The following is a 21780-nucleotide window of genomic DNA, read 5'->3' as shown; positions in this document are numbered from 1 at the left end:
AATTTGGACAGAGTGAAGAGACACAGGAAGGCCACCTACAAGCCCGGAGAGAGACCTGGAACAGCCTTCCTGCACCGCCCTGGAAAGGGACCTTTCCTTCCAACACCTTAATCTTGAACTTACAGCCTCCAGGACTGTGAGACAGTGAGTTTCTGTTGCTGAAGCTGCCCAGTCTGTGATACTTTAAGGTAGCCCTAGCGGACCAACACAGCCTTGTAGCTCACGGATGGTGAAAAGACAGAATGAACGATGGAGCCCCTGGCTTGCTGTCTATACCTCCTGAAGTGCGATGCGGGATCGTTTGGTGGGTGTAGGTATGGAAGGTAATTTTGGGGGGTGCAGGGTGCATAATTTCATTGTACATTATTATGGATTTATCTTACTGTGAAAATGCTTCTAAGTATAGTTAAAGAACTTAAGGTTTACATGCTACTCAAGATACAGCTGTAAATGTTAAAAAGTGGATGCAAATGAAAACATTCTCTTGCTGTGGTCCAGGGAATTTCAATCTTTTTTGCAGCTTTGAGCTAGAGCTGCCCTCTCCTTCCTGTCCACTACACACCCCTACAACACACACACGTACATACATACATGCACAGACACACACATGCACACACACACACACACACATGCACACACACATACACAGAAATGCATGCACACACATGCACATACACACATGGTATGCTTCATGCCTTCACTAAGGAGGCACGGAAGGGAATGTGTGTCCATGAGGAAATGAAGACAGCCGAAGCCTCTGGTTCCTTGGTGTTTGCACAGGTGCCCTCTCTGCAGACCATTCTTTGGTCTCTTTCTCCCTCTTAGAGAAAGAGAGAGGCAGAGCCCCAGTGGGTACTCGGCTGCTTAGGGCCTAACCCAAAGTCACAAGCTTCCTTGGGAGCCTGGTGAGATGGGGGCACCACAGGTCCTCCCAAACTGAGGGGGCAGTGTTTGGTGGAGATTTGAGCCCAGAACGTGATAGGCGGAATGTCTCCGTTCATTAGACACAACCAAAACCCAGTGAGGAAGGGTAGTCGTCACAGGTTTTATTCTCCAGGAGGAGGGGCTCTTGGGGGCTGTGAGCAGCAGCACCAGGACTTTATCACGTGTGGTCAGGTGATGGCGACCTACGGCGGCACTGGAAACTGGGGCCCAGAGAGCCCGGACCTCCTGCTCTTTCCCTCCCTCTCTGCCTCTCTGCCTCTTTCCCTCTTTGCCTCTCTCCCTCTGTGTCTCTCTCTCTCTGCCTCCTCTGCCTCTCTCTCCCCATATCTCTCTCCCTAGCTCTCTCCCCTCTTCTCACCTCTCTCTCTCCCCCTCTCTCCATCTGTCTCCCTCATCCTTTCCCTTTATGCCCCCCATTTATGCACCCGGGCCCCCCTCCTGGGCAGGCACACACACGATGCCAAGGTAGCTGTCTGGGATACGTGGGCAGGGCTGCAGAACTGTGGTCCTGGCATGGCATCCCCACCCTCCAGTGCAAGTGGGGTCAGGGGTCTCAGGCATGACCATGCTCTCCTGGGTGGGCACCCTGCACTCGGGGAAGCAGAAGCTACAAGTCTCCACTGGCTTGGGGGATGTGCCCATGGGGCTTCTGGCTTCCATTGCGTGATCTGTAGAGGCGAGAGTGGAGGGTGTGGGCCAGGTCTGGCCCTGCACTGGGGTAGGAGTGACGGTGTGTGCAGCCACATTCTCCCTGGCCCAGGAACTGAGGGCAATCACCCACCATCCTAGGATGCCCCCAGGCCAGTGTCAATGTCCCCCAGTTGCTGACTAGAACCTGTGCTGGGGCAGGGGTGGGCAGGCAAATCTTGGCTCTCACTTCTGCCCAGCCCCAAGTCTGCCATGCCCACCAAGGGGATGCTCCTCCTGTGCTTAGCCCTGATGGCCCTGCGTCTTGAGGACCCGAGGCCCAGGCAAGCCTGAAGGCCGGCACCCCACACCCACCCTTTCTGGGTGCCCCTCACCCAGATATCTGCCTTCCACGATGTCTTAACCTGATCTTATCAAGCTACAGCAGGTAACAGGGATGAGCCCCGGGCCTCTCTGCTTAGAAGCAGGGGCAGTGACAGGACTGAGGGGTGGCCTGAGGCTCGTCACCCAAGCAGCGAGAAGGGCAAGGACCCCAGTTCCATGCACTCACCCTGGGAAGACTTGGCCGGATTATGACAGGGCCTTGTGCAGGCCTGGCAGGAGCAGGGATCCCCCTTCTTCTTGAGGAAACAGACCACCGCCACCAGGAAGCAGCATACAACGGTGCACAGGCAGAGCCCCAGCGTGCTGTAGACCAGGGCCAGCTGATCCGCACTCAGCTTCTGCCCTGGGAGAGCTGCAAGACAGCAGGAGATCCCTCTGCAGTGCCTTCTCCTCTTCCCCTCATTAGGCTCCCACAACTCACATGTGTCTGACCCACCCTGCTGCTGGCCTGTCTGGCTCCCGGAGAGGCTGGCCTCCTCTCCCGACCCTGAGGCTGCTGGGATGCTCTCTGGATCCTGGAGGAAATTGATTCACTCCTCCATCCTGGCAGCAGCTTCTCAAGACCTCGAAGCTGGAAACGTCATCTGGGCCTTCTTGTCTCCACTTGCTAAGGCTGTAACTGGGACAGCACCAGAGATGGGCTGATGGGTGAACAGATGAATGGATGGCACTCCAGGGAGCATGTCCCTGTGCATCCTGAACTGGGCCCTTTCTCCATGGAGAAGCCTTCCTGGGTGAGGGTTTATAGTCATCCCTTGGTATAGTATCCATGGGGTTTGGTTCCAGGATCCCCCACAGATACCAGAATCCACAGATGCCCGAGTGCCTTATATAAGATGGCCTCTTATTTAAGGCCTCTTATGCATATCCTCCTGTACAATTAGATTCATCTCTAGATTACTTACAATACCAAATACAATATAGAGCCATGTAAATGGGTCTATACTGTGTTGTTTAGGGAATAATGACAAGAAAAAATGGCTGCAGAGTCAGTATAGATGCAACTATCCATTTTCTTTCCTGAGTATTTTCCAGCCACTGTTGGTGGACTGCTGATGAGACACGGTTTCTGTTTGGTAATAAAAATGGTCTTGGGCCGGGTGCGGTGGCTCATGCCTGTAATCCTAGCACTTTGGGAGGCTGAGGCGGGCAGATCACAAGGTCAGGAGATTGAGACCATCCTGGCTAACACAGTGAAACTCTGTCTCTACTAAAAATACAAAAGATTAGCTGGGCATGGTGGCAGGCACCTGTAGTCCCAGCTACTCAGGAGACTGGGGTAGGAGAATCTCTTGAACCCAGGAGGCGGAGGTTACAGTGAGCCAAGATCACACCACTGCACTCCAGCCTGGGCAACAGAGTCAGACTCTGTCTCAAAAAGAAAAAAAGTTCTCAAACTAGATAGTGGCTGTGGCTGCATAACCTTATGATGTGCTAAAAACCACTGGGTGTACACATCAAAATGGCAAATTTGATGGTATACAAATTCTGCTTCGATTTTTTAAATGGGGTTAATTGTCCTTCATGAGAGCAGGAGGATTAAGGGGGATGCTGTGGAGGAAGTGCCCGACACAAAGTGGGACTCACTGTTCTAGACGTGTTGTCTTAAACCTGGCTCATCTGTCCTTCCACCCAGAGCCTGGAGGATGCCTAACTCCAGGGACAGGGAAAAGCTTGGGATAAAGAGAACTTCCAGGGGGAGGGCTTTTGCCTGGGCTGAGTCTGTCTCTGGCATCCAAACCTGGAGGCACAAGTCCTGAGTCACAGGGCATCCAGGTGCCCTGCTGCCCAAGGCCCTCCTAGTTGGCACCTGCTGTCCTGGTCCCATTAGTGTAATATCACCTGTTCTGCTCTCGAACCATAGTGGTCCCTCTGTGTCCATGACACTGCTGTGAACATTCACATCCACGTGTTTGAGTGGATGGATGTTTTCCGTTTTCTTGGATGTATAGCTAGGAGAAAGAATGGCTGAGTCACATGATTGATGAGAACGAAACTTGATGTGTGTGATGAATTATATTATTTACTGAGAAACGATGGCAAGGAACACTGAGCCATACCCAGGTGGAAAACTGCTTAGGGCCTTCTAGAATAAGTAAACAATATATAGATGTCATGTAATAGTTAAACTAGTTCTTAAAACACAGGATACATAACCCTGCCCCCATTGCTCTCTTGCAAAGAGTGCTTTCTAGTTTGTTTTTAAATAGTAGTGAACAGGCACTAGCTGCCTGCCTAATTTGTCTTTATTCTATGAAAATACATAGAATACCTGCTTGTTAAAAATAATCAGTGTTCACACTTGAATAAATTCACAAGTGAGTAAATATGTGGGTCAGAGTCTGCTCTGGGCTTTCAGCTGGGAACGCTGTCAGCCCCTGAGCCCACTTTGCACTCTAAACTTGTGTCTGACTCTTAATTCTTTCAGTGCTGCTTGGGTTGGGCCCATGACCATGCTGGTCTCAGTAAGTGGTGCCCAAATGTGGAAATCAAACCCAGGATGAAAGGTTGCCTGAGCGATGGAGAAATGAGAAGCTAATCTAAGCTGAAGGACACCTGAGAATGCTTGAAAAAACCTCCCAGGTAAATTAGGCAGAACTTGGAAGCATCAGGATAACAATGGGACAAGGTTCAAGCAAACGCAAAGCTGACCTTAGCTTGCTTTATCATTTGCTTAGAAGAGGGGGAGTTAAAGTAGTAGTAGCTGCTTAACACAGCTTTTTAATGCAGTTGAAAGATATTGCCCCTGGTTTCCTGAGCAGGGAACTTTGAATATAGAGGAATGGGAAAAAGTGGGTACTACTCTAAAAAAGGCATGTAAAGGAGGAGCTGAGGATATTCCTATTCCAGTATGGTCAGTTTGGGCAATGGTGCATTCAGAATTAGAGCCATTTCAAACTGATGATGAGGAGGAAGATTCAGCGGAAGAAGGATAATATAATTGGGATGAGGAAATTAAAGATAACCCAGGTAAAAAAAAAAAAAGAAAAAAAATGAGGAAAAAGAAGAAGTCTGTCAGCTCCTCCTCAGTGTTTAATCAAAGAGTGGCTAGATCCACCTGACATCCTCCGTTAGAGGAATCAGATGCTGTTTCTAAAGTGACACTTGCCACTCCAGTGGTAGTATTTATGTCCTCCACAGCAGTAATTGGGAAATTACCCATTGGGCATATATTCCTTTCCCTCCTTCGTTGTGACCTATGACATGGTTAGATTCCCCCCTGTGGATTGGGTCTATAGAGGCTGGAATACGACAGGCTCACAGGGATGGAGATTTAGAGGCTTGGCAGTTTCCTGTTACAATACAGCCCCCAAATCAACAAGGACAGTTTCAGGGAACATTTGATCCTTTTCCATGTAAACTTCTAAAAGAATTTAAACAAGCAATTAGCCAATATGGCCCGGGATCTCTGTTTGTTATGGGATGGTTAAAAAATGTGACCACCTCTAATAGATTAATTTCTGCTGACTGGGACACTTAAACTTGAGCTTGCCTATTTCCTTCTCAATTCCTACAGCTTAGGACCTGGTGGGCTGACAAGGCTAATATTCAGGCTAAGCTGAATGCCAATGCTCAGCCTCCAATGAATATTTCTGCAGAAACAGCTCACAGGAATTGGTGCATGGGCTCCTCACATGCACAGGCTGCTATGACTGATTTGGCCAAAGAGCAGGTTAGGAAGGTGTTTAAGAGCTTGGAAAAAGATTACATCGGGAGGTAAAAAATTTCCGTCTTTTAGTACAGTGAGACAAGAGCCAGAGGAGCCATATGCAGACTTCATAGCTAGACTACAAGAAACAGTGAGAAAGGCAATCGCAGACACACAAGCTCAGGACATAGTACCATAGTTTTGAGCATTTGACAACACAAATGCAGAATGTCAGGCTGCCATATGACATATTAAAGGAAAGGCTCATTTGATGGAGTACCTTAAAGCTTGTGATGGTATTGGTGGAAATTTACACAAAGCTATTTTATTAGCTCAAGTCATGGCAGGTTTAAAAATAAACGAAGGAGAATTTCAATTTGGGGATGCACCTCAAGATGGCGCGGTAAAAACAACTCAGGATCGCAGCTCTCAGTGAATGTGCATAGGGTGAGTCAAAGCCACATTTCCAGACCGATCTTTGTTGCCCACAGAACGGGGAAATTCCCAGGTGTAGGAGAGACACAGGACGCAAGCACAGCCATTTTGGCTATTGCGGCCGCTTCGGCCGGCGCCGCAGCGCAGCAGCACTCTGCAACACTCCGCTCAAAACACACTGGTCCGGGTGCCCTACTAAACCGGCAATCTGAGATTTGGGAGGGCAGATTAGCATATCCATCTGATTAAAGGGGACTTGGACAGTGAGCCAGACCAGGAGATTCCTGGGAAGTGGCGTTTGAGCCAGTGCAGTGGGTCGCTGCACAGGAAATCACACAGATCCCGGTGCTCTAACAGCAGGTGACCGAAACACCTGGGAGAGAGCCATCCGTTCAACTTAAAAAAAAGAAAAAAGAGGGGCACTCTGAGGCAGGGAGCCAGGCAAGCAGGCTCAGTGGATTTCACCCCCACAGGGACAAACAAAATGGCAATTCGAAATGCTCCAGGTGGAGAGTTTCACTGCTGGCACAGCTGAACCCAGGACAGTGCAGCTTGGTGGGGGAGGGGCGTCCTCCATTACCGAGGCAATCCGCCCCTAGTGAGGTACACTCCCATTGCTGATGCAGCCTGCCATTGCCGAGGCAACCCACCATAACAGAGAGACTCCACCACAGGGCCGAGCCCGTGGCAGCAGTGCAGAGCCCACGGCGGAGCCTGCAGCAACAGGGCAGACCCCACATCAACAGGGCAGAGCCTTGGCAGGCAAATAGTGACTAGACCGCCTCCTAGCTGGGCAGGATAGTGCAACGGACACTCATAAAGAAAGCCCCAACTCCCCGAGACAGAGCATCTGAGGAAAAAAAGGGGTTTTAAGAGGTCTGCTGCAGCAGACATAAATGTAGCAGCCTAACAGCCCTGAATGAACAATGGAGCTCACAGCTCAGCACTTGAGCTCCTATAAAGTACAGACCGTCACCTCAAGCAACTCCCTAACCTCTGTATATCCAGAGTCACCTCAAAAAGGACTGATCAGACTGACATTAGGCAGGCATCATTATGGGACGAAGATAGCAGAAGAAGAAATGGTAGCATCCGTCACTATTCTGCAGCTGCTACAGGTGTACCCCAGACAAGCAGAGCCTGGAGTGGACCTCAGCAGTCATACAGCAGAGGGTCTAGACTGGTAGAAGGAAAACCAATTAACAGAAATACCTCATCATCAACAATCTGGGCGTCCACTCAGAGACCCAATCAAAAAGTCAGCAACTACTCAGATGACAGGTGGATAAATCCACAAAGATGGGAAGAAACCAGCAAAAAAAGGAGGAAAACACCTGAAACCAGAACACCTCGCCTCCTACAAAGGACCAAAACTCGTCACCAGCAAGGGAACAAAGCTGGACGGAGAATGACTGTGACGAAATGACAGAATCAGACTTCAGAAGGTGGGTAATGAGAAACATCAGTGAGCTAAAAGAACATGTTCTAAATCAATGCAAAGAAACTAAGAACCTTGAAAAAAGATTTGAGGAAATGATAACAAGAATGGATAACTTAGAGAGGAATATGAATGAATTGAAGGAGCTGGAAAACACAACACGAGAACGTCACGAAACATGCACAAGTTTCAACAGCCGAAGTGACCAAGCAGAAGAAAGAATATCAGAAGTCGAAGATCAACTCAATGAAATAAAACACAAAAAGGAATGAACAAAGTCTCCAAGAAATGTGGGACTACGTGAAGAGACCTAACCTACATTTGATAGGTGTACCAGAAGGGGACGAAGATAACGAATTCAAGCTGGAAAATACTCTTCAGGATATTATCCAGGAAAATTTCCTCAACCTAGCAAGGCAGGCCAACACTCAAATGCAGGATATACAGAGAACACCACAAAGATACTCCACAAGAAGAGAAACCCCAAGGCACATAATCGTCAGATTCACCAGGGTTGAAATGAAGGAGAAAATACTAAGGGCAGCCAGAGAGAAAGATCGGGGCACCCACAAAGGGAAGCCCATCAGACTCACAGCAGATCTCTTGGCAGAAACTCTACAAGCAAGAAGAGAGTGGGGGCAAATATTCAACATCCTTAAAGAAAAGAACTTTCAACCCAGAATCTCATATCCAGCCAAACCAAGCTTCATAAGTGAAGGAAAAATAAAATCCTTTGCGAAGAAGCAAGTACTCAGAGATTTTGTCACCACCAGGCCTGCTTTACAAGAGCTCCTGAAAGAGGCACTACACATAGAAAGGAAAAACCAGTACCAGCCACTCCAAAAACACACTAAATGCTAAAAAGCATCAACAAAATGAGGAATCTTCATTAACTAACAGGCAAAACAGCCACTTAGCATCAAAATGGCAGTATCAAATTCACACATAACAATATTAACCCTAAATGTAAATGGGCTAAACGCACCAATCAAAAGACATAGACTGGCAAATTGGATAAAAACCAAAACCGATCAGTGTGCTGTATCCAGGAAACCCATCTACATACAAGGATACACAAAGGCTCAAAATAAAGGGATGGAGGAAGATTTACCAAGCAAATGGAGAGCAAAAGAAAGCAGGAGTTGCAATTCTCATCTCTGACAAAATAGACTTTAAAGCAACAAAGATCAAAACAGATAAAGGAGGTCATTACATAATGGTAAGAGGATCAATACAACAAGAAGAGCTAACGATCCTAAATATATATGGACCCAATACAGGAGCACCCAGATATATAAGGCAAGTTCTTAATGACTTACAAAGAGACTTAGACTCCCACACAGTAATAGTGGGAGACTTTAACACTCCACTGTCAATATTAGACAGATCAACCAGACAGAAAATTAACAAGGATATCCAGGGCTTGAACTCAGACCTGGAGCAAGCAAACCTGATAGACATTTACAGAACTCTCCACCCCAAATCTACAGAATATACATTCTTCTCAGCACCACATCACACCTACTCTAAAATTGACCACATAATTGGAAGTAAAGCACTCCTCAGCAAATGCAAAACAACAGAAATCATAACAAACAGTCTCTCAGACCATAGTACAATCAAGTTAGAACTCAGAATTCAGAAACTAACCCAGAACCGCACAGCTTCATGGAAACTGAACAACTGGCTCTTGAATGTTGACTGGATAAACAATGAAATGAAGGCAGAAATAAAAAAGTTCTTTGAAACCAACGAGAACGAAGACACAACATACCAGAATCTCTGGGACACATTTAAAGCAGTCTCTAGAGGAAAGTATATAGCAATAAGTGCCCATATGAGAAGAGTGGAGAGATGCAAAATTGACACCCTATTGTCAAAATTGAAAGAGCTAGAGGAGCAAGATCAAAAAAGCTCAAAACTTAGGAGAAGACAAGAAATAACTAAGATCAGATCAGAACTGAAGGAGATAGAGACATGAAAAACCCTTCAAAAAATTAATAAATTCAAGAGCTGGTTTTTTGAAGAGATCAACAAAATAGGCAGACCACTAGCCAGATTGATTAAAAAAGAGAGAACAACCAAATAGATGCAATAAAAAATGATAAAGGGGAAATCACCACAGATTCCACAGAAATTCAAACCATCATCAGAGAATATTACAGACAACTCTATGCACATAAACTAGTAAACCTGGAAGAAATGGATAAATTCCTGGACTCCTGTGTCCTCCCAAGCCTAAACTAGGAGGAAGCCGAAACTGTGAATAGACCAATAACAAGGTCTGAGGTTGAGGCAGCAATTAAGAGCCTACCACACAAAAAAAAGCCCAGGTCCAAATGGGTTCAAAGCCGGATTCTACCAGACACACAAAGAGGAGCTGGTACCATTTCTTCTGAAACTATTCCAAATAATCCAAAAAGAGGGAATCCTTCCCAAATCATTTTACGAGAATAACATCATCCTGTTACCAAAACCCGGCAGAGATCCAACAAGAAAAGAAAACTTCAGGCCAATATCCATGATGAGCATAGATGCAAAAATCTTCAATAAAATATTGGCAAGCCGATTGCAACAGCACATCAAAAAACTTATCCATCATGATCAAGTAGGATTCATCCCGGGGATGCAAGGCTGGTTCAACATATGCAAGTCTATAAATGTAATTCACCACATAAACAGAACCAAAACCAAAAACCACATGATTATCTCAATTGATGCAGAGAAGGCATTTGACAAAATTCAACAGCCCTTTATGCTAATAACCCTCAATAAACTCAGTATCGGTGGAATGTATCTCAAAGTAATGAAAGCTATTTATGACAAACCAACAGCCAATATCATACTGAATGGGCAAAAACTGGAAGCATTCCCTTTGAAATCCGGCACTAGACAAGGATGCCCTCTGTCACCACTCCTATTCAATATAGTACTGGAAGTTCTAGCCACAGCAATCAGGCAAGAAAAAGAAATAAAGGGTATTCAAAGAGTAAAGGTGGAAGCCACATTGTCACTATTTGCAGACGACATAATAGTATACCTAGAAGACCCCACTGCCTCAGCCCCAAAACTCCTGAAACTGATAAGCAACTTCAGCAAAGTCTCAGGATATAAAATCAATGTGCAAAAATCACAAGCCTTCCTCTACACCAATAACAGACTTAAAGAGAGCCAAATCAAGAACGAACTGCCATTCACAATTGCTACAAAAAGAATAAAATACCTAGGAATACAACTCACAAGGAACGCACGGGACCTCTTCAGGGAAAACTACAAACCACTGCTCAACGAAATCAGAGAGGACACAAACAGATGGAGAAACATTCCATGTTCATGGTTAGGAAGAATTAATATCGTCAAAATGGCTATACTGCCCAAAGTAATTTACAGAATCAACGCTATCCCCATCAAGCTACCATTGACTTTCTTCACAGAACTGGAAAAAACCACCATGAACTTCATATGGAACCAAAAGAGAGCCCGCATAGCCAAGTCAATTCTAAGCAAAAAGAACACAGCGCGGGGCATCACACTACCGGATTTCAAACTATACTACAAGACTACAGTAATCAAAACAGCATGGTACCGGTACCAAAACAGAGATATAGACCAATGGAACAGAACAGAGGCATCGGAGGCAACACAACATATCTACAACCATACAATCTTGGATAAACCTGACAAAAACCAGCAATGGGGAAAGGAGTCCCTGTTTAATAAATGGTGTTGGGAAAACTAGCTAGCCATGTGCAGAAAGCAGAAACTGGACCCCTTCCTGACACCTTACACTAAAATTAACTCCAGATGGATTTAAGACTTAAGCATAAGACCTGGCACCATAAACACCCTAGAAGAAAATCTAGGCAAAACCATTCAGGACATAGGAGTAGGCAAGGACTTCATGAACAAAACACCAAAAGCATTGGCAACAAAAGCCAAAATAGACAAATGGGACCTAATGAAGCTCCACAGCTTCTGCATGGCAAAAGAAACAGTCACTAGAGTGGATCAGCAACCAACAGAATGGGAAAAAATTTTTAGTCTACCCATCTGACAAAGGGCTGATATCCAGAATTTACAAAGAACTCAAACAGATTTACAGAAGAAAAAAAAAAACAAACAAGCCCATTCAAAAATGGGCAAAGGATATGAACAGACACTTTACAAAAGAAGATATACAAGAGGCCAACAAACATATGAAAAAATGCTCATAATCACTGGTCATTAGAGAGATGCAAATCAAAACCACATTGAGATACAATCTCACGCCAGTTAGAATGGTGATCATTAAAAAATCTGGGGACAACAGATGCTGGAGAGGATGTGGAGAAATAGGAACACTTTTACACTGTTGGTGGGAGTGTAAACTAGTTCAACCATTGTGGAAGACAGTGTGGCGATTCCTCAAGGCCTTATAAATAGAAATTCCAATTGACCCAGCAATCCCATTACTGGGTATATATCCAAAGGACTATAAATCGTTCTACTATAAGGACACATGCACACGAATGTTCATTGCAGCACTGTTTACAATAGCAAACACCTGGAACCAACCCAAATGTCCATCGATGATAGACTGGATTGGGAAAATGTGGCACATAGACACCATGGAATATTATGCAGCAATCAAAAAAGATGAGTTCATGTCATTTGTAGGGACATGGATGAATCTGGAGAACATCATTCTCAGCAAACTGACACAAGAACAGAAAATGAAATACCACATATTCTCACTCATAGATGGGTGATGAAAAATTAGAACACATGGACACAGGGAAGGGAGTACCAAACACTGGGGTCTATTCGGGGGAAGAGGGGAGGGACAGTCAGGGGCGCTGGGGAGGGATAGCCTGGGGAGAAATGCCAAATGTGGGTGAAGGGGAGGAAGGCAGCAAAACACACTCCCATGTGTGTACCTATGCAACTGTCTTGCATGTTCTGCACATGTACCCCAAAACCTAAAATGCAATTAAAAAAATAATAAATGAAGGAGGTATGCCTTTCCCTGGAGCTTGTTTTAACTGTGGAAAAAGGGGACATATAAAAAAGGATTGCAGACAAAATATAAGAGCAGGGCAGCCTGTTACTATAAGTAATTTGATGGTAGCTATGATGGCGGTTATCACCACTGCAGTGGGAATTCCTGGAGTTGGGGCAGAAGTGAAAGGAAGTTTTACATATTAGGCATATATTCCTTTCCCTCCTTTGTTGTGATCTGTGACATGGTTAGGTACCCCCTTAGATGTATATACTAATGAGAGCTTGTGGACGGTGGAGCCAATAGATAATTGGGGCCTGTCTCATCCTCAAAAGAAGGTACTTTGATGAATCTCTCAGCTCTGAACATCTACCTATATGCCTAGGAGCAGCTGAAGGATGTTTAAAAGCAAAAATTCAAGTATGGCTAGCCATAATATCTGGAAAAAGTCACACTTGAGCTCAGTTACATATGATCTCTGGCTTTAGTATTTTTTATAATAATTCAGGAAATAAAAGTTATGTTTTTGCTCCCCCAAACCTACAGGCAGACAAACTAGAGTGCTCCTCTAGCCGGGCGCGGTGGCTCACGCCTGTAATCCCAGCACTTTGGAGGCTATGGCGGGTGGATTACGAAGTCAAGTGGTCGAGACCATCCTGGCCAACATGGTGAAACCTTGTTTCTACTAAAAATACAAAAAATAGCTGGGCGTGGTGGCATTGCAGTTACTCAGGAGGCTGAGGCCGGAGAATTGCTTGAATCCAGGAGGTGGAGGTTGCGGTGAGCTATGATTGTGTCACTGCACTCCAGCCTGGTGCCTGGCAATAGAGCAAGACTCTGTCTCAGAAAAAGAAAAAAAAAAAAAAAAAAAAAAGAGTGGTCCTCTAAGTTAAAAATATTAATCTGGGAAGATGGTGTTTCGGCAGAGGCTGAGCTGCTCTACAATGATTTCCATGGAACTGTTATTGATTGGTCCCCTAAGGGGATAGTTAGCATTAATTGCACCTGTCAGCCCTCTTGTGACACAGAATCACTTCAGTGGCAGGTAAAAAATAATAACTGTTCTGAGTCATTACGCACTGAGACAAATGCCCCTATTATTTGGAGAAATGGGGGCAGGGCAGGACCACGATCAAGAATGATTTGGCCAAGATTGGGAACTGAACAAAAACAGCGTTGGAAGATGTTTATGGCTTTAAAACCAATGAAGGTCTGGGAAGGAAAGTATAGTAGAGGATTGGGTTCTAATTCTTATCCTTTGGAGTTTTTAAGAAACAAAACTATATGGATTGGGAGCAGTGTTAAACTTCCTTACCTGGTAGTAGTAGGAGAGCTACAAATTAACTTTGTTAACTCCAAATCGGCATGTCAAAATTGTAGATTCTTTTCTTGCATTAATCCTTCTCTTTTCAACTCTCATCAATCTATATATATTGTTAGTTAGAGCCCGAGAGGGAATCTGGCTACCTGTAAATCTGTCTCATCCCTGGGAAGCATCTCCCTCAGTGCACATTTTTACTGACATTTTACAAAAGGTTTTAAAATGACCCTGAGGATTTATTGCAACTTTAATTTTAGTTATGGGTCTGATTGCAGTCATGGCCACAGCAACTGTGGCTGGAGTGAGTATTCTTGCAATCCTCCAGACAAAACGCTGAGTTTGTCAACAATTGGCAAAGGAACTCCGCTTTGCTATGGAATTCTCAAACAAAAATAGATCGGAATCGGCAGAACGATCCAAGATGGCCTATCGCTAACATCTTGGGATTGCAGCTCTCAGTGAAGTCATGGAGAACTAGAGGACACCACACTTTCAGATAAATTCTGGTCACTCACGGAACAGAAGATTCCCAGTGGAGGAGTCACATGGGTCATCAGCGAGACTCTTGTGCCCAGCGCAGCAGATTCGCTGGCACCTTGGTGCGGCAGCTTTCGGAGCAGAGTAAACAGGGCTGGCTCCCCTTCTGACCGAGATTTGGAGGACCCCCACGGGTCCCCAGCACAACTCCTGAGGCCGGCACAGTGGCTGTGACGGCACCTCAATGAGGCAGCTCTTGGTGCAAAGTAAACGAGACTGGTTCCCCTTCTGACCGAGGTTTGGAGCCCCGGGAAGGCAGAGTCGCCTATTATGGACACAAGAAGGAAGCCAGACAGGAGAATCCTGGGCAGAAAAGCACCGTTAGTCTTAACGCTGCTGTTCTGGCCCTGGGAACTAACAACTTGGACGTCCATTCAAGAGACCTAATCTGAAAGTTGGTAAATTCAAAGACCGCAGGAGGATAAACTTATAATGACGGGAAGAAACCAGTGTAAAAAAGCTGAGAATACTCAAAGTCAGAACGCCTCTCCCCCTAAAGAAGATCACAGTTCCACATCAACAATGGAACAAGGCTTGATGGAGAACCAGTGCATCCCGATGACAGAATCACACTTCAGGGAATGGATAATCACAAACTTTGGTGAGTTAAGAGAACATGTTGTAGCCCAATGTAAAGAAACTAGGAACTTTGAAAAAAGGTTTGATGAAATCCTATTGAGAATAGACAACTTAGAGAGGAGTATGAGTGAATTAATGGAACTGAAGAATACAATACAGGAACTCCGAGAAGTATGCACAGGTTTAAACACTCGAATTGTTCAAGCAGAAGAAGGGATATCAGAGGTCAAAGTCCAACTTAATGAAATAAAACGTGAAGAAAAGATTAGAGAAAAAAGGATAAAAAGGAATGAGCAAAGTCTCCAAGAAATGTGGGACTATGTGAAAAGACCAAATTTACGTTTGATAGGTGTACCTGAATGTAACGGAGGGAATGAATCCAAGCTGGAAAATACCCTTCAGGATATTATTCAGGAAAATTTTCCTAAACTAGCAAAGCAGGTCAATATTCAACCCCAGGTAATACAGAGAACACCACAAAGATATTCCTCAAGAAGAGCAACCCCAAGGCACATAATCGTTAGATTCACCAGGGTTGAAACGAAGGAGAAAATACTAAGGGCAGCCAGAGAGAAAGGTCATGTTACCCACAAAGGCAAGCCTATCAGACTTACAGCAGATCTCTCAGCAGAAACTCTATAAGCCAGAAGAGAGTGGGGGCCAATATTCAACATCCTCAAAGAACAGAACCTTCAGCCCAGAATTTCATATCCAGCCAAACTAAGCTTCACAACTGAAGGAAAAATAAAATCTTTTATGAACAAGCAAGAACTCAGAGATTTTATTACCACCAGGCCTGCTTTACAAGAACTTCTGAAAGAAGCATTACACACAGAAAGAAACAACCAGTATTAGCCTTTCTAAAAATATACCAAAAAGTAAAGAGCACCAACATAAAGAAGAATTTACACCAATGAATGGATAAAAGAGCCACTTAACATCAAATGGCAGTAACCCTAAATTTAAATTGACTAAATCCCCCAATCAAAAGACACAGCCAAAACCCAATGGCATGTTACATCCAGACCTGTTTCACATGCAAGGATACACAAAGACTCAAAACAAAGGGATGGAGAAAGATTTACCAACCAAATGGAGAGCAAAAATAAATAAATAAATAAAAAGCAGGAGTTGCAATTCTCGTATCGGATAAAATAGATTTTAAAGCAACAAAGATATAGTGGTAAAAGGATCAATGCAACAACAAGAGCTAAAGATCCTAACACCCAGATACATAGAGACTTAGACACAATGAGACAGAAAATTAATAAGGATATCAAGGACTTGAACTCAGATCCAGAACAAGTGAACTTAATAAATATTTATAGAGCTCTCCACTTCAAATACACAAAATATACATTCTTGTCAATACCACATCACACCTACTCATAGGTTTAAATGAAACATTGATTGGCCATTATTAATACCCAATTTTTTTCAGAATAAAGCAATATTTCCATTCACTCTCCCTCTTTCTCTTCCTCTTTCTTCCTCTCCTTTACTCATTTTTTTTTGCTTTCCTTCTCTCAAAAAAAAAGAAATCAACTTGTAAACCTCTAGATCCAGGTCGGCAATGTCTCTCTCATTGCTGGATTTCCTTCCCTCCCTCCCTCCCTCCCTCCCTCCCTCCCTCCCTCCCTCCCTCCCTTCCTCCCTCCCCTTTTCCTCCCTTCTTATCTTCATCTCTTCCTTTCTCCCTACCGTCCTCCTTCCCTCCCTTCCTGCCTTTCTCCCTTCCAAAATAAATAAATAAATAAATAAAAGGGTCAAACTCTGTAAAAAAAAAAAAAGATCGGAATCTAGCTAATCAGATTAATAATCTTAGGCAAGCAGTCCACTGGTTAGGGGACAGAGTAGTTAGTCTAGAATATAGAATTCTATTACACTGTGATAGAAATACTTCTGATTATTGTATTACTCCTCATCCGTATAATGAGACAGCATACCTTGGAAAGAATAAAGTGTCACCTTGAAGGGCATGCTGGAAATTTATTTATGGATAATTTTAAATTAAAAGAACAAACCCAGGATTGAAGCTCTCACTGGACGCACAAAGAGGGTGAGTCGGGGAAGCATTTCCAGACGGATCTTAGTTGCCCACAGAACAGGGAAATTCCCAGGTATAAAAGAGACGCGGGACGCTAGGCAGAGGTCTCCGCTGGCATAGCCGGCAGCCGGTGGGGCTCCGGCCCGCGCCGGAGCGCAGAGGCGCTCCACAGCGCTCCATACAAAAGCACACTGTTACGGGTGCCCTGTTGAACTGGCAAACTAAGACCTGAGAGGGCTGAACTTGAGACTGAATGGGTCTTGAACTGTGACCCAGCCCAGGAAATCCCAGGGACTCAGCGTTTGGGGGAGTGCAGTGCGACAAACAAAACGGCGATTCCAAACGCTACTGGTGAAAAGGTTTTTTTAAAGCGCAGCTCTGCAGGGGAGGGGCGTCAGCCATTACCGAGGCAATCAGCCCCTACTGAGGTACACGCCCATTGCTGACGCAGCCTGCCATTGCCGAGGCAACCCGGTACAACAGAGAGACTCCGCCGCAGGGCGTAGCCCGTGGCAACAGGGCGGAGACCACAGCAGAAAGGCAGAGCCTGCAGCAAAAGGGCGAATCTCACACCAGCAGGGCGGAGCCTCGGTAGGCAAAAAGTGACTAGACTGCCTCCTAGCTGGGCAGGACAGAGAGGCGGACACTCACAAGGAAAGCCCCAATCCCCCCCAGACAGAGCATCTGAGGAAAAAAAGGGGTTTTCTTATGAGTTAGGTTGCAGCAGAACTAAACATAGCAGCTTAGCAGCCCTGAATGAACAACAGAGCTCACAGCTCAGCACTTGAGCTCCTACAAAGTACAGACTGTCTCCTCAAGCAACTCCCTGACCCCTCTATATCCATAAGACTGAAATTCGGCAGACATCATCCTGGGACAAAGATAGCAGAAAAAGAAACTGGTACCATCCCTTGCTGTTCCACAGCCGCTACAGGTGCACCCCAGACAAGCAGGGCCTGGAGTGGACCTCAGCAGTCGTACAGCGAAGGGGCTAGACTGGTAGAAGGAAAACCAAGTAACAGAAATACTCCATCATCAACAATCTGGGTGTCCACTCAGAGATCCAATCAAAAAGTCAGCGACTACACAGACGACAGGTGGATAAATCCACAAAGATGGGACGAAACCAGTGCAAAAAGGAGGAGAACACCCGAAACCAGAACACCTCGCCACCTAGAAAGGACCAAAACTCCTCACCAGCAAGGAAACAAAGCTGGACAGAGAATGACTGTGACGAAATGATGGAATTAGACTTCAGAAGGTGGATAATGAGAAACTTTGGTGAGCTAAAAGAACATGTTTTAAATCAATGCAAAGAAACTAAGAACCTTGAAAAAAGATTTGAGGAAATGATAACAAGAATGGATACCTTAGAGAGGAATATGAATGAATTAAAGGAGCTGAAAAACACAATACGAGAACTTCACGAAACATGCACAAGCTTCAATAGCCGAATTGACCAAGCAGAAGAAAGAATATCAGAAGTCAAGGATCAACTCAATGAAATAAAACAAGAAACCAAGATCAGAGAAAAAAGTGCAAAAAGGAATGAACAAAGTCTCCAAGAAATGTGGGACTATATGAAGAGACCTAACCTACGTTTGATAGGCATACCAGAATGTGATGAAGAGAATGAATCCAAGCTGGAAAATACTCTTTAGGACATTATCCAGGAAAATTTCCCCCACCTAGCAAGACAGGCCAACACTCTATTGCAGGAAATACAGAGAACACCACAAAGATATTCGGCAAGAAGAGCAACCCCAAGGCACATAATCGTCAGATTCAACAAGGTTGAAATAAAAAAGAAAATACTAAGGGCAGCCAGAGAGAAAGGTCGGGTCACCCACAAAGGGAAGCCCATCAGACTCACAGCAGATCTCTTGGCAGAAACTCTACAAGCCAGAAGAGAGTGGGGGCCAATATTCAACATCCTTAAAGAAAAGAACTTTCGGAGAGGACCCAAGATGGCGCTGTAAGAACAACCCAGGATTGGAGCTCTTGTTGAATCCGCAAAGAGGTGAGTCAGAGCGGCATTTCCAGACTGATCTTTGTTGCCCACAGAACGGGGAAACTCCCAAGTTTAAAAAAGACACGGGATGCCAGGCAGTACGTCTGCCTGGCGAAGCCAGCAGCCAGGGCGGGGGCAGCCGGCCTTACCCAGCAATCCCCACAGGGCGCGCTTGTTCGGGTGCCCTGTTGAACCGGCAACCTGAGACTTGAGAGGACTGGACTTGAGACTGAACGAGACTTGGACAGTAGGCCAGCCCAGGGGATTGCAGGGACAGAGCATTCGGCGTACCCAGTGGGACGAACAAAACCGCGATTTCAAACTATACCGAGCAGACGGTCCGAGACGCTCTGTGGGGGAGGGAGTCCACCACTACCGAGGCAACCCGCCCCAACTGAGATACACGCCCACTGCTGACGCAGCCAGCCGTTGCCGAGGCAACCCGTCCCTACTGAGATACACGCCCACTGCTGACGCAGCCTCCCGTTGCCGAGGCAACCCGTCACTCCTGAGATACACGCCCACTGCTGACGCAGCCTGCCGTTGCCGAGGCAACACGCTACAACGAAGAGACTCCACCACAGTGTGTGGCGGAGACCACAGCAGAGCCTGCAGGAACAGGGCGAATCACACAACAGCAGGGCGGAGCCTCGGCAGGCAAACAGTGGCTAGTGTGCCCCCTAGCTGGGCAGGACACCTCAACGGACATTGAAAAATAAAGCCCGAACCCCCCAACACAGAGCATTTGAGAAATAAAGGGTTTTTTTAATGAGCTCTGTTGCAGCAGAATCAAACATAGCAGCCTAACAGCCCTGAATGAACAACAGAGCTCACAGCTCAGCAATTGAGCTCCTATAATGTACAGACTGTCTCCTCAAGCAGCTCCCTGACCCTTCTATATCCAAAAGACTGACATTTGGCAGGAATCATCCTGGGACAAAGATAGCAGAAAAAGAAACTGGTAGCATCCCTCACTGTGCCACAGCTGCTAGAGGTGCACCTCAGAGAAGCAGGGCCTGGAGTGGACCTCAGCAGTCGTACAGCGAAGGGGCTAGACTGGTAGAAGGAAAACCAAGTAACAGAAATATTTCATCATCAATAATCTGGGTGTCCACTCAGAGATCCAATCGAAAAGTCAGCAACTACGCAGACGACACGCGGATAAACCCACAAATATGGGAAGAAACCAGCGAAAAAAGAAGGAAAACACCCAAAACCAGAACACCTTGCCTCCTAGAAAAGACCAAAACTCCTCACCAGCAAGGGAACAAAGCTGAATGGAGAATGACTGTGACGAAATGACGGAATAAGACTTCAGGAGGTGGATAATGAGAAACTTTCATGAGCTAAAAGAACATGTATTAAATCAATGCAAAGAAACTGCGGAACTTAAAAAATATATGAGGAAATGATAACAAGAATGAATAACTTAGAGAGGAATATGAATGAATTAAAGGAGCTGAAAAACACAATACGAGAACTTCGCGAAGCATGCACAAGTTTCAATAGTCGAATTGACCAAGCAGAAGAAAGAATATCTGAAGTCGAAGACCAACTCAATGAAATTAAACGAGAAACCAAGATCAAAGAAAAAAGCACAAAAAAGAATGAACAAAGTCTCCAAGAAATGTGGGACTATGTGAAAAGACCTAACCTACGTTTGACAGGTGTACCAGAAGAGGACGAAGAGAATGAATTCAAGCTGGAAAATACTCTTCAGGACATCATCCAGGAAAACTTACCCCACCTAGCAAGACAGGCCAACACTCAAATGCAGGAAATACAGAGAACACCACAAAGATATTCCGCAAGAAGAGCAACCCCAAGGCACATAATCGTCAGATTCAACAAGGTTGAAATAAAGGAGAAAATACTAAGGGCAGCCAGAGAGAAAGGTCCAGTTACCCACAAAGGGAAGCCCATCAGACACAGCAGATCTCTCGGCAGAAACACTACAAGCCAGAAGAGAGTGGGGGCCAATATTCAACATTCTTAAAGAAAAGAACTTTCAACCCAGAATCTCATATCCAGCCAAACTGAGCTTCAGAAGTGAAGGAAAAATAAAATCCTTTGCGAACAAGCAAGTACTCAGAGATTTTGTCACCACCAGGCCTGCTTTACAAGAGCTCCTGAAAGAGGCACTACACATAGAAAGGAACAACCAGTACCAGCCATTCCAAAATCACACTAAATGCTAAAGAGCATCAACATAATGAAGAATCTACAACAACTAACAGGAAAAACAGCCACGTAGCATCAAAATGGCAGTATTAAATTCACACATAACAATATTAACCCTAAATGTAAATGGACTAAATGCACCAATCAAAAGACACAGACTGGCAAATTGGATAAAAATCCAAAACCCATCAGTGTGCTGTATCCAGGAAACCCATCTCACATGCAAGGATACACAAAGGCTCAAAATAAAGGGATGGAGGAAGATTTACCAAGCAAATGGAGAGCAAAAGAAAGCAGGAGTTGCAATCCTCATCTCTGATAAAATAGACTTTAAAGCAACAAAGATCAAAAGAGACAAAGAAGGCCATTACATACTGGTAAAAGGATCGATACAACAAGAAGAGCTAACGATCCTGAATATATATGGACCCAATGCAGGAGCACCCAGATACATAAGGCAAGTTCTTAATGACTTACAAAGAGACTTAGACTCCCACACAGTAATAGTGGGAGACTTTAACACTCCACTGTCAATATTAGACAGATCAACCAGACAGAAAATCAACAAGGATATCCAGGGCTTGAACTCAGACCTGGAGAAAGCAAACCTGATAGACATTTACAGAA

At 45.1% G+C, this 21780-nt stretch overlaps 1 protein-coding gene across 1 annotated transcript in view; it reads right to left on the bottom strand.

Moving 5' to 3' along the window:
- Window positions 1-1362: 1362 nt before the first annotated feature.
- Window positions 1363-21780, bottom strand: part of LOC100408746 (tumor necrosis factor receptor superfamily member 13B) — a 35372-nt gene continuing 14954 nt past the window's right edge. Inside the window, 2 exon segments of the mRNA XM_078375409.1 lie at window positions 1363-1613; window positions 2144-2329. Coding sequence (XP_078231535.1) covers window positions 1363-1613; window positions 2144-2329 — 437 coding nt within the window.

Source organism: Callithrix jacchus, chromosome 5, assembly GCF_049354715.1.
Source record: "Callithrix jacchus isolate 240 chromosome 5, calJac240_pri, whole genome shotgun sequence".
In the NCBI taxonomy this organism is placed as follows: domain Eukaryota; kingdom Metazoa; phylum Chordata; class Mammalia; order Primates; family Cebidae; genus Callithrix; species Callithrix jacchus.
This window is presented reverse-complemented; position numbering and strand designations above follow the sequence as displayed.